We start from the raw sequence: 13,294 nt of genomic DNA, 5'->3' as shown, positions 1-13,294 counted from the left end.
TTCATCACTGCAAAGCTTTTAAATCCAAATTGGATGTCTTTCGAAAAGATGCTCTGTAGTTCAGCTGCAAATTAATCGGCTCTGTAGTGTCACTTCAATAGCAGGAAAAAATTTCCTTCGCGGCAGGGATGATGGGGTGAAATTTTATGACCTGTGCTATCTTGAGAAAAGAAGACTGGAGTGGGGGGGACCTGATGGTCTTCAGGGCTGTTCTAAAGAGGATGGTGATTTATTGTTCTCCGTGTCCACTGAAGGTGGGACAAACAGTAATGGGCTTAATCTGCAGTGAGGGATTTAGGTTAGATGTCAGGAAAAGCTTTCTAACTGCAAGGATGGTTAAGCTCTGGAATAGGTTTCCAAGGGAAGTTTTTAAGAACGGGTTGGACAAACGCCTGTCAGAGTGGGTCTAGGTTTGTTTGGTTCGTGGTCTTTCCTCAGCACAGGGGGCTAGGCTCTGGAGGTACCTTCCAATCCTACGTTTCTGTGGGCTTCAATGCAGGCCTGGGCTCTGAATGCCGGATGCTGACAGTGGTTCCTTCCAGGCACTAAAAGCTGTGAACCTTTGCAGACGCGACTGCATGAGGAACCTGACTAGAAGCGAAGCGTATCTGATCAGGGAATGAACCATATGACCTGACCTGGGTCTAATGAAAATGGTGAGAGTTTTAAGGTGTCGAATGTGAGACAATGCTCCTGACTGAGCGCTGGGCGGAGAATTATTGCCAACGACAAGTTGGAGAGCAGCGAATTGTGTGCATGAACAGGGGAGAGATTTAGTGAATAAAAATGTGGTGGAAATGTCCCAGAGGCGTTGAGGAACTTGAGCTGGAAACATCCTGCCTGGACTCTCGGCCGCAGTGCCATGGAGGTGCTGGTTCGTGGTTTCATACTTCGGGCTGAGTTCAGCTTGGGGCTTAAAGCAGGGATTCAATCTCTGTTTCGTCTGAAGAACAACAGCGTGTCCTCCCCAGACTTGCAGCACGCTTCCCCTTTGAGTCCAGAGAAGCAATGGGCATTGAGCGGGGAATGGTTCTTCCAGACTGGATGTGGAGCTGAACTGCCCAAACTTCCTCAAAGTCTAGAGCTGAGGATCCATCAGTCCTTTGGACAGGGCGACTTCAGTTCAGATCTCTCAGGAGCCCGGCACTCAAGTGACTTGCCCACGCTTCCTCAAATAGACTCACTGATCCTAGTCCTGTCTCTGATGGTGACCAACAGCAGAATCAAGGAAGGTGTGAGACACCTTGAAGTTGGGAGTCTAGGAATAACCTACCCATGGTGGGGGAAGGGGGGCTGGGTAAAGTTCCTTCTTGAACCAGTTAGACTGGGTGGGGATGGTTACAGAATATCAGGGTTGGAAGGGACCTCAGGAGGTCATCTAGTCCAACCCCCTCTTCAAAGCAGGACCAGTCCCTAGACAGATTTTTACCCCCATTCCCTAAATGGCCCCCTCAAGGATTGAACTCACAACCCTGGGTTTAGCAGGTCAATGCTCAAACCACTGAGCTATCCTTCCCCTCTGTGGCCTGCAATGTACAGCTTAGACTAGGTGACCTGACCTTAGAGGCTATGTGTTCTGCCGCAGGAGGGGTTTCTGTCCCAGCTTGGCACCACAGTGAGAACCCCCCGAAGACAGCAGGCGATTGATCTGCCCCGATTCCCTGCGCTGCACCACCCGCCATTGGCAGCGTCATGGCTCTTTTTTCTTCTCAAGTCTCCGGTTTAATCCGTAACCTCGTCGCTTTAATTAGAGCTTCCTGAGCGTCTCCGTTTCCCTGAAGAGATGCCGCTGCCTCCGGCTCTTTCAACTGTTTGTAGAGCCATGCGCGCTGTGGGGCGGGAGTCGGGCAGCAAAGGGATCCTTTCATGGTCCACGTCAGGCAGGTGCCAAGAGGGGTCAACCTGCAGCAGGGACTGCCGCTCAGAAAATACTAGGGGTGGGAAAGGTCATTCCCACCGCGGCTTTTGTGGGGAAATTGGCGCCGTGGGATGCCCTGATGAAAGAGCCGAGACAGTTCGGTTCCTCTTAATGACAAGCCGGGCCTAGGGCAGGGAAGTGCTGAAGGGCACGGGAGGAAAGCCGCCGCGCTGCCGTGTGCCAAGGCCTGTTTCTTAAATTGCATTTCAAAGCTCTGGTGCAAAGAGCCGCATGGTGCTGCTGCTGCAGACATGCTTCTAACTGGGCAGATGTGCACTGTCGTGCATGTGATCTGTGATTCCCTTTGCACACCTGTGCCCAGCTCCCTCCTGTCCCATCTGAGAACCCACCACTTTGCTCCTTGGATCCATTTAACAGACGGAGCTAAGTGGCAGTTGGAAGGGCTACAAGGCTGGAATAATCACCGCAAAGGCTGGGAAATGTGACTGGATTTTGTGCGAGGAACAGCCCGTTCCCTGCACCAGGGTGCTTTGCGCAGGAGGCCATGAGCCAGCCAAGTTCTGCCACCTGGCTCAGCCTTCCCCCCGATCTGCTCTTGTGGGATGGCAGAGGAAAGGGAGTTAATTAGTCCCCTGGAGGCTGCCTCCCAAGTTTGGGGAGAGTGGCAAGGGAGCTGCCGCTGGCTGGAAAAGACATTTGCACTGTGCTCCCTGGTATTTTTGTGTTTCTCTGTGTGAGCAATCCCAGGCCATTCCCCCTCACCCGCACCTTGCAGCCTGGTTATAAATAAACTGTGCATGCTGTCAGGGCTTCAGGGAAGAGAACTGCGCTTGTTTTCCTGCTGCCGCATTCAGAATGTGGAGGCATCAGGTGCGACTTGATTTGATGGAGAAAGAGACGTTGCTGCTCTGCTGAGCCAGCCACCCGAATTCCTGTTGCAGGCCAGCTCCTCTCTTCTGCCTCCAGCACTGCTGGGGACGCCTCCGCAGAGGGGTGGATGTGCTGGGGAGGGCCAGGTGTGAAGCCAGAGGCTTCCAAACTCAGGTCCATGGAGGCCTGGCCTGGGTTCTGTGGGGAGCGTCGGACGGATCCTGCCCACTTTCAGTGGCTAACACTCCCTGGATGTAGCTGTCGGTAGCAACGGCTTTTCCTGCTGTTACCGTTGCATGGGATTAATGGCTGCAGGTGTCCCAGGGAGTGATGAGCTGGTGAACGGGCGGAGGGATAGTGCAGAAGTGGGGCTCCAGCTGTCTATTGAAATGTGGGTCTGCCATGGTCGTAGCATGAAACGCCCCGGGCTGGGTTTCAGCTGGGGATCAGAGTGTGATCAGAAACTCCTGAGGGTAAAGCCCTAGGCATTGGGGGCTGAGATCTGGCTCCAGGGGGCCTTTCCTCCTCTGGTCTATGATGACAGGTCTCTGATATTTGCATTCCTTTTATTTTCTGCAGGGGGGCTGTGGGACCTCGAGGCGCAGCCCACCTGTCTGGAAGTGGGGACCAGACCGGTGCGAACCCTGCTGACTCTGGATGACACCGTGTGGGCCAGCTGTGCCAACCAGGTCACCGTGCTGGATGCTGCCACCCTGCAGGCTCAGGTACTGCCGTGGTTCAGTGCCCCTTGCCACGGGCAAGGCTGGGTGCCAGGATTCCAACCTGCTTCGGGGTGGGGGTTCCTTCCTTTCCGCCCTCCCCACACGTACTTTCTCAGCTCCTCGAACTACGTGCCGGGTGACTGACCAGCTGGCCCAGACGAGACCTGGCCTAGGCTCCTATTGGTGCTACACTGACCTAGTGTCGACTCCTCTCCCCACTCCTGCGTCTGCGTGGGGCGTCCCAGCGAGTTCTGGCCTGTGCTCTCTGCGTGGCTGCGCACAGATTGCTCTGGCTGTGAGACGCGGAAGGTGGCTGGGATAGGGTGAGCTTTGCTTGCACTCTACGGGCAGCCAGGAGTGGGGAGATAAGGGTCTGGTGTGATGGCTGAACATGCCGGGGTGAGACTCTTGCTCCTTGGGGTCGCTGTGGCTTTAGCCCACCTGCCCACGCAGCCCCTGTCTCATCCTTAGCGCTGGCAAGTGTTAACTCCAGCCACTCTGGGCCGAGCCTGGCCTACCCTGCGCGCTCTTCCAGGAGCCCTTTGTCACAGGCTTGTTCCTTACTTGCTTTGGCGCCCTGCGGAGTGAAGGCCGGAACGATTGCAAGGGAAGAGGCCGGTGCCTGGGGCAGCCTGGCTGTGCGCCCCTTGGCCAGGGCTCGGAATGGCACTCGGACAGCGGGCACAGAACCCGGGGGAGCGTGCGGCCGGGTGGAGCTTCGTGCTCTCGGTGCTCCTGCTCGCGTGTGAGGTCCCTCTGACCCCTGGCTTCGGATGCGGCTGGAGAGTGACTGGATGTAGGGAGATGAGTGGAACTGCCAAAAGCACTGGCCTGGTGAGCCGGAAAGGGGAGTGCAGCTGTTGCTGGTCGAGGGAGATGGGGACGAAGGAGCAGCCCCCGGCAAGGTGCCTGGGATAGCCAAGCAGGGATGCTGGGTGCTCAGTGGTGGCCAGGAGCCCAGGGAGACGTTGGGGGGCTGTGTGGTTCGAGGCAGCGAGTGACGCTGTGGGAGTGGGTGAAGATGGCACCAGAGCTACATAGGGAGGAGCCTGAGGACAGAACCGCTCAAGGAGGAGTGTGGTGGGTGAGGACCGGCTGCGGGAGGGTAGATTGGCAGAGAGCGGGGAGGTTGGCAGCATGATATGCAGCCCGGCTAAAGGATCTGGAATGTATTTGGGGGATGGGAGGGGGTTTCTGTTTGGATATGCTCCAGTGCACACAGGATCTCCTGCACCCAGTGGGACTGGCTGACTTCATCCCAGATGCTCCCCCAGCCAGGATGGGCTGAGCTCACTTCCTCAGCCAGAGGTCACTGCTCGAGTGCCTCCAGGTGTGTCTACAGACCAGAGCTCCATCTAGCCAACTTCAAATACCAGCCGCTCTGAAACAGCGGCAGGCTGGGCCTGCAGCTTGGGTACTTACTCTAGGACCCAGGTGGCTGGTACAGCCCGTGCTGCCGTGGTGTTACCGCTCTTGTTGTTGGCGTGAGTTCGGTTAAGGCTAGCTCAGATCTGTCTACATGTGCTGCAGGCAACTGGAGTGTAGACAGACCCCTGGGGCTGGCCATCAACCCAGCTGCCTCGCTCAGGGGTGTGAAAAAGCCACACCCCTGAGCGACGTAAGTAAGCTGACGTGCGTCCCTGCATAGACAGTGCTGGGCAGATGGAAGAATTCTTCCGTCAACCTGGCTACCGCCTCTCGGGGTGGTGGATTAATTACAGCAATGGGAGAAGCCCTCCCACCAGCGTTAGGTAGTGTCCACACTGAAGCCCCTGTACTGCTGTAGCGTTTCAAGTGTAGATGGGCTCTCAGTGTGTCTGCAGTGACTGGCTGGGCTCCTGGAGACAGGGGCAGCCCTTCCCCTATGCCTGAAGGGCGAGCCAGCCCCCTGAAAGATGGCAGAGAACCCTTTCTGTGACTGGCTCAGCCAGCCCCGGGTTGCCTCACCTGTGAAAGACCAAGGCACGATTTGCGGGCAGTGCCCTGCCTGGCCACTGCATGCCGCTGTCGCGGTGCACAAGCTGCTGCGGCTCAGGCGTTCTCTGGGCATATCAATCCCAGGCCTGCTCCCCCACTGTCTAATAGCAGGCCTCTAACGATGGTGCATTTCTCGGTTGAGCGCTCCCTGCGCTCCGGCTGGCCACGGCCTTCCTCGGCACGCTCCCATGCTATTATGGAGATGGAGATGGGCTGCTCCCAGGCTGCGTTGCCCCGGCCTCTCTGCCGCCTCATGCCTGATGGGCTATGATTTGATTGGAAATGTCCCTCACTGTGCGGGGGGAGCATGCTCGCTTCGCGTCTATCAGAGCGCCGGGCGCACTGTTCGTTAACCGGCCTCCCCTGCCCGCCAGCTCCCCGGCGGGGACAAGTTAACCATTTGCTGGTTGAATGAGACGCATCGGCCGGCCCCGTCTTGTCTGGGCGAATGGGCCTGGCACCCTCGTGTTCTAGTGATTCCACAGGTCATAGTGGCAAGAGATGGTCAGAAGCTTGGCTTGGCAAACCCAAAGGCAGGGGTGGCATCTAACCCACTGGCAGTGAGTGTGAACGGTCTTGTGGTGTTTGTACAATGCCAGACAAAAGCGGGGTCCTATTCATGGCTGGTCTCCGGGCACTTCCATACTACAGATCTCTGCAGTAACTCAGCAGACAGAGAGGATAAGGGATCTACTACTATGAGTGGTTGAAGGTGATCTCCTTCCGCTCCAGCAGAGACCGGTTTGGATGGAGTGTGGGTTTAACAAAGGCCAGGTGCTTGGGAAGCCCTTGTGAAGGGGATTATAAATGCTCATGTGAAGATGACAGGCTCATGGGACTCGGTGCTGAGCTCGGTGCAGAGTTCAGGAGGCATTGGGGTTCCCTGGAAGGGCTGGCATGGGTGAGATTCAGCGGTCCCCCGAGTTGGGGAGTTGGTGTGTAAGGGAAGCAGAGGCTTTAAAATAGACTTTTAAAGTGTGTTGCTCTTTCTGGCTCTGAAACTGTTCAATACAGATGCAGCAGCCCCGTAAGACTCCCCAGTGCTTTACAATGCCCAGTAACAGCCAGGGTATGTGCCCTGCCCGCCCCCCCCAAAGCTCATGCCCCAGCTGGTGCTGGCTGGCCAACTTTGGGGGACCCCATATCCATGCTGCAGACTCAAGTCTCAGATGCTAAAGCTGGTGTAGCTGGCAGCACACCAAGTGCCCCCTGGCGAGGAGTCATTGGGCTCCACTCTGAGCCAAGCTGGGACACAGGCCCTGAGATTTGATGAGTCCCAAGCGTGGGGGACAAAGAGGCATTTCAGGCCGCTTCGGAGGCTTCCCCCTGGGCCTTGTGCGGGCCACTGGAGCTTGGATTTGGCAGGCTGCCGTTTGAGTCCCTCGCCTGGCCTGTGCATGCTGTCGGTGGGAGCTGCTGGCGATGCTCCACCAGCAAGGGGCTGTTCAGGATGAGGTGGAGTCCGCACTAGGGGACCTGCGTTTGTTCCCAGAGCGGGGCAGCCTTGGTGATGGGTCAGGCCCTCTGCAATGTGACCCAGGCTGCCCTTGGCTGGATTCCTCCTGCCCGATGAGCTGTGTGGGTGCAGCTCATTAGTCAATGAGGTGAAAGCACAAGCTTCCAGCTGACGATGGGCTGGGCGGCATTGTTATGGTGCTTTTTATTTTTCCCCCACCTCTGCATTGGAGGGCAAACTCCCCACGGCGCATGCGTCTCTCCAGCTGCTGTAAGACCTTTCCTCCTCTAGAGAGCGTTGCGCTGTCCGCTTTAACTCAGGCGCCGGACCTGACGTTCCTGGGCTCTGAGCTGCTGACCGTCAGATTGCACGCACCCTTGGATACCTCCTGTCAAATGACTGCATGGCAGCATGTCCGTTGGGCAGAATCAGTCGCATCCGCTTACGCTGGTGACCCGGGTAAGGCTCTCATGAGCCTCTAAGGAGCCAGCCTGGCTCTGGGAGAGGGGACTGCAGCCTGGTCCTTCCTTTCTTTCCCTTAAAAGGCCACTCAGGTATGCCCGTGCAAACCCACCCCTGGCCTGGGGGCTGCCCAGCTACCACCCAGGGAATAATTTTGGCCTCCTTGCCCTGGTTGCTTGGGAGGATGGGAGCGCTGGAGAGAAGCTAGCTTGACTCCCCAGTCCCAGGTTAGGTTTGTAGGGGCCATGCATAGAACCCCGCTCTCTATCCCCACTCCTGTCTCTGTATACACTTGTAAACTGGAGGGTGGGGCCTTGGAGATGAGATGGGAGCCCGAAGTGTCCCGTTTCTGAGGAGAAATGCACTTTAACCCCTGCAATTCCGGAGAGGAGGGAGTGTTATCACAATTGTACAGCGGGGGGCACAAGAGACCTTCCAGTGGCACGGCTGTATGATGCGGCTGCACTGCCGCGAGTTCCCTAGTATAGCCGCTCTACCGATGGGGGAGAGCTCGCCCGTTTACTTAACCAGCCCCCGCAGGAACGGTGGGAGTGCCTCCCACCAGCTTAGCGCTGTCTACACCAGCGCTTAGGTCTGTGTCACTGATGTCACTATGGGGGTGGCTTAGTCACGTCCCCGAGCGACACACGTTCTGCCCACTTAAGTGGTTGTGTAGTCGTAGCCAAAGGCAGAGAGGCCAATTGATTTGTCTGAGATGGTGCAGCTACAGGCAGGACTGTTCTGAAATTCAGCTCAGGTCTTATCCGCCAGACCCTGCTTCCTCCGTTTTCCAGCCCTGGCTGGAAGAAAAGAATTGAGTCCTGGATCCCCAGCTGAGGTGTCAGTGGCCCACACCCCCCGGCTGAGAATCTGGCCCCTAGGGCCGAGTGGCCATGTTCCAGCGCCGCACCTCACGGTGGCTACGATCTGAGCTGCCAGCCTTGCCTCGGCGACTGTATAACATCCTGGCTGGGCAAGCCGCAGCCCGGGGCTTTTTTGCTCTTGTGATTTAAGACCAGCAATGTGCTAACGGCTTTGAAAAGGGATCAATACTGCCTTTAGCCTGCATTTACACTGGGCTAGAGATCCCCACACGGGGAGGGGTCGGTGAGCTGCAGTTGGGTGCGGGTGTGGGAGCAGAGACTAAGACACGCACGTCGACAGCCCAGCTGAAATGGAAATGTTGAGAGGAGGTGTGCGCGAGATGGTAGGAGCCGGCCTTCCGCACCCGCCCTCCCATTTCCATTCCGTATGGGACCGAGGTGAACTCGATCCATATTTAATAGCGAGCCGCTCCTGCTGGCCACTGAACAGGAAATGGGCTTCGTTCTGCTGGCTACAGCTAATGACAGTCCCCGCAAACATTACACACGCTCCGTCTTGCCAGCCGTTACCCCTCCCTGGGCCAGGGTGGGAGGGGGAAGCTCTTCTCAAGGAAGACGGAGGGCGACCTGGGGGCGCTTATTACCTGTAGCTGTGGCACTTCACAGTGTGCGGCAGCCGGGGTTGAAGGCCGGGGTCAAGCATCAGCGCTGTTCTCCCGGAGATGCTCTTTGCTGTCAAACGTTTATTTGTATGTGTTGCAAAGAACTTCTGTTCCCCACGTTGCCTCCCCATCACGTGTGATTCTGCCTCTTTCCCTTCATGTGCCTGACCAGCCCCAAGGCCTGGCGGATTCAGGGTTGCACAGTTCCCTCTTCCAGCCACGGCTTCTCCTTTCTAACTCCCCTGGACCGATGCTGGAAGGAGTTGGCATTGACGCCAAAGGGGGACTGCGTCCCTACACGTCAGCACTTTTCTGCACTCCACTCCGGCAGTGCATGGCAGTTCTGGCCGGCAGCACCCACTGCCAGGCTGCGCACACAGCCCCGCCCGTACTCCTCCATCCAACCCAGCAGTGCCCCCTGCTCCACAGCTCTGCCTGGGTACTTCAGCAGTGTGTAGGAGGCTTCTGAGTGGGTCTGGATCCTCAAATAATCTCTGGCAGATCTCCCCCTAGTCCCTGCTGGGGCTATTCATCAGATCGGAAATCTCCAAACAGCCCTTCTGCACGGAGAAGGGAAACGGGCCGGAGCTACCGAGCCTTGTCAAGGCCGTGGATATGAGACAGTGCTAGGAGCAGGCTTAATGCAGTGAGCGGAAGAAGCCCAGCAAACGGCTTGAGGAGGGTGACGTGGCCCTAACCCTGAGGGAGGAAGAAGATTTCTAGCGGTGGTGTTCTGTATAGCCCTCACTTGTGGGAGGAGAGCATCAGGGGGCTGGTGAGGAGGTTTTGTGCTGGGCTATGCAGTAGGGTCTCAGATACTGTGGCAACGGGCAGTGTAAAACCCTGAGAGAGGATCAGGTCTCCATTACGCGCATAAGTGACAGCAGGGTCCCTGCCCAGAAGATCCCATCAGATACGAAGACAAGATGCGACAAAAGATGGACAAACCACACGAGGAAGGATGAGAGTAGTGGTGAGTTGTCAGCTACTTAAGCTAACAATGCGTGATGGTCCCAAATACGTGACAACTAGCGAGGGAGGGCAGCATAAGCTGCTGCTATTCCAGGGAGGTCACTGAAGTTGCTTCAGATGACACCAGCTGAGGCTCTGCAGTGGTATGTCTGCATAACAGAGAGATGCACACGTGCACCCACCCAATGTAGCCTTCGTTATCTGGCGTTCTTGTGGGCATGGCAGCAGAAGTGTCTTGGATGGGGACTCATGGTCTTACAAGCGGATCCAGGGGGCATGTTCCATGCGTCCAAGCCAGCTGGAAGGAAACATGCATCTTGTTATGGACAAAGCAGACAGTCCTGGTGACTGGGGCTGGTGTAGTTAGCAGAGGGCAAGTTGAGGGATGACCTTGCACAAAGGGCTCCTCTAAAGCAGCCGACCATAACATGAACCTGGCTGTGGTATCGTAGGGGAAGAGGAGAGGGGGATTTTAAGACCACACCAAGTTTAAGGCCGGCAATGCAGTGATAGGGCTGAAGTTAACCTGCCTTTCGCTATTCTACGTGAAATTACCTTCCTACAGCTCTGGCAATTATTGTGTAGCGGTGCCTAGTACTGTTGGCTAGCTGGCCTTTCACCCCAGAGCTAGCAATGCCTCTCACTACCCAGTCTGAGATGGGAGCCAAGGCAAAAGCTCTCCTTGCTGCTTGGCCTAAGGAGGGAGTGTTGAATAGTCTCTTCTCCCACCCTTAAATTTCACATTTAGTGCCTAAACTTAGTTCGCATGTATTAGCAGCTGTAAATCTGTCATAACAATGGGGCCGGGGATGAATAATACATTGCGAGGCTGTATTAGTTTTCTCTCTCCTATCTTATTTATGACATGAGCCGGTTGGGACCTTTTGTGAAAAGGGAGGGTGGGGGGGAAGTCTCCGTGTGCGGCATGCTGGGTAATGCTATGCAAATCGGCATGTGGGCTGGGAAATTAACCAAGTTTTAGGAAGGCTGAAAAGCTGCCAAAAGGGCAGAGATCCAACATTCGGGCCTCCGGGGTGCAGTCTCGAGGTCTCACTTTCCTCCACTAACTCCTTTCTCTACTCTAAGTTCATTCTTAATGAAAAGAGCAAACTCAGGGGGACAGATGGAAACTGAAATTGGACAAATGGCTTGCCAGGCTTTCTGTGTCTAACTAGTTGGGTCCTGAAAATTGTAGACGAGGAAGCATCATCGAATGGGTATGTTTTCTTGTGGGACCCTTCAGGGATCAGTTCTTGGCCCTACGCTATTGAACATTCTTATCAATGGCCTGGAAGAAAACACAAAATCATTGCTGATAAAGTTTGCAGCCGACGCACATGTTGAAGTGATAAATAATGAAGAGGGCAGGTCGCTTATCTGGATTGTTTGATAAGCTGGGTGCCAGGAAGCGATATGTGTTAGTATGGCTAAATGTCAAGGTATACATCTGGGAACAAAAAACGTCAGCCATACGTACAGGATGGGGGATTTTCTCCTGGGAAGCAGCAACTCTGAAAAAGATTTCGGGTTGCAGACTGGTCTGTATCACCTCCCCGGTCTTAGACAAGCACTGTCATCTACAGGCGCCTGGGTGGAAGGAGGAGGTCTCACCCTAGCTCTGCCATGGACTTGTTGGGTGGCCTTAGGTCATCGGTGACTTGGCCGACTTTGAGGTGCCGAGTGTCTGCAGCTCCCACTGAAGCTGGGGACCCAGCACGCCTTGAACTGAGGCCACTTGTCTCTTAATTTCCCCATCTCTGAACGTGGATGACACCTGCCCACCTTCCTCCTGGGGCAGTGTTGCTTTAATTATCGCTCCTACTGCAGTTTGGGGACGTACAGCATTGTGTTAGTGCTGCGTATTGACAGCTTCCTCCTCCCCGTAGCAGTTGAACAGTCACTTAACCACATTATTACTTCTCTTATGACTAACGTGAGCCACCAGAAGTATAATGGCATCTCTGCAAACCCCCCTCTGGTTATGGTATAAATAGAATTTGACGGAGCGCTGTGTAATCGGCTCTTGTGTGTATGTGTGTCTCTTTGAAAAAATGGTCAGAAAGGAAGAAGAAAAGAGAGTGCCCTCTCTTAGTGAGCTCAGGAGAGTGGGGTCAGTGCCAATCTGGGTTTCTGGGTAGGGCAGCTGCAGGGTGGTAAGGAAGAACAAACGACTTCCTGGCAATTGCCGTTCACATCGTGCCAGCGTGCGTCGATAGCCGGCGTCCTAAAACCACCACCTGAGAGTGCAGTGGATTTTGCCTGCCAGAGAATGGTTCTTTTGGCCATCCCAGAGTTCACCCTGTAGACGGTACAGCTGGGGAGGCCTTGAGGCAGGATAGGCTTGGGGTTAAGGCCCTGGGGAGCTTAGCTCTAATTCCCCTTTCTGCGTGACTTAATCTCTCTGTGGCTCAGCTGCTCCTCTGTGATAACCCATCCTTCATCTGCCTGGTCTATCCAGGTTGCAAGCTCTGCTGGGCACAGACTGTCCCTTACTGTGTATCTGTACAGTACAAGCCTAATCAGGCGCTGATTTCTACTGGAGCCTCTAGGTGCTGCTGGAACCCAGTTCATTAATAATCACACCCAAGGGGTTAATTTTCCTGCATAAATATAGATACAGTAGCCACCTCAACCAACTTCTCCTTTGGAGACCATGGTGCACCTTGGAGCATTCATTCCAAGCTTAGCTTCCATATGGCTGGAGTTGGAATGATCATCTACCTGCTCCTTGTTTTTTCAAATGTTTCTAGTGAAAACCCCAATGCGGGTGTCTTATGGAAAGAAGCATATGAGGAAACAATCCCACTTCAACCTCCTTGGACCTCTCCTCCACTAGGGAGAGGCTAGAGGGGATATTTAAATCGAGGGTTAATAAGAACACATGTTCTAGGCGATGGAGACATTAGAAAATGCGGCAGGTTCTCTCGCAGGGGAGACGAGGAGATGCTACGTTGATTCCCATAATTGGACAGAAGAAACAACAAACTGAATGGAACGAATGAGGGGAAAATCCATAGCAGTTTGTTATTCTAATAAGAGCTGGTTTCTTTTCATGCAAAATGTCAAATTTAAAAACCTAAATTAAAAAAAGAAAATTTAAGGTAAAGATTGAGAGTTGACGTCCATAAAGTCACGTTGGGAAACTCTCTGATCTGATCCGGCCAGTGGCCTTAATGTTTCTACCCTCAGTTACCTCATGGTCCGTGGGCTGTAAACACTCGTTGGGTATGGATAGTGCCTCATGTGGAAGTTCTAGTGCTGCTGCTGTCATTCCCAGGTAAGACGGTCTGTATTATAACACGACCTAGAGGTCCCAGCTGGGATCTGAACCTTGTTCATAGTCAGACTCCAAGGCCAGAAGGGCCCACTAGATCGAGTCTGACCTCTTGTATATCACAGGCCATCACCACCACCCAGACCTCTCACAAAACCCAACAACGGAAATCAGACCCAAGTAAACAAGACTCTCT

The 13,294-nt window shown here is 54.8% G+C and overlaps 1 protein-coding gene across 1 annotated transcript in view; it reads left to right on the top strand.

The window, feature by feature from the left end:
• ARHGEF10L (Rho guanine nucleotide exchange factor 10 like) overlaps nt 1–13,294 on the top strand; it is a 182,730-nt gene that overhangs the window by 144,209 nt on the left and 25,227 nt on the right. The window contains 1 exon segment of the mRNA XM_075060365.1: nt 3,329–3,474. Coding sequence (XP_074916466.1) covers nt 3,329–3,474 — 146 coding nt within the window.

The sequence above is a fragment of the Chelonoidis abingdonii genome, chromosome 23 (assembly GCF_003597395.2).
Source record: "Chelonoidis abingdonii isolate Lonesome George chromosome 23, CheloAbing_2.0, whole genome shotgun sequence".
Taxonomy (NCBI): Eukaryota; Metazoa; Chordata; order Testudines; family Testudinidae; genus Chelonoidis; species Chelonoidis abingdonii.
This window is presented reverse-complemented; position numbering and strand designations above follow the sequence as displayed.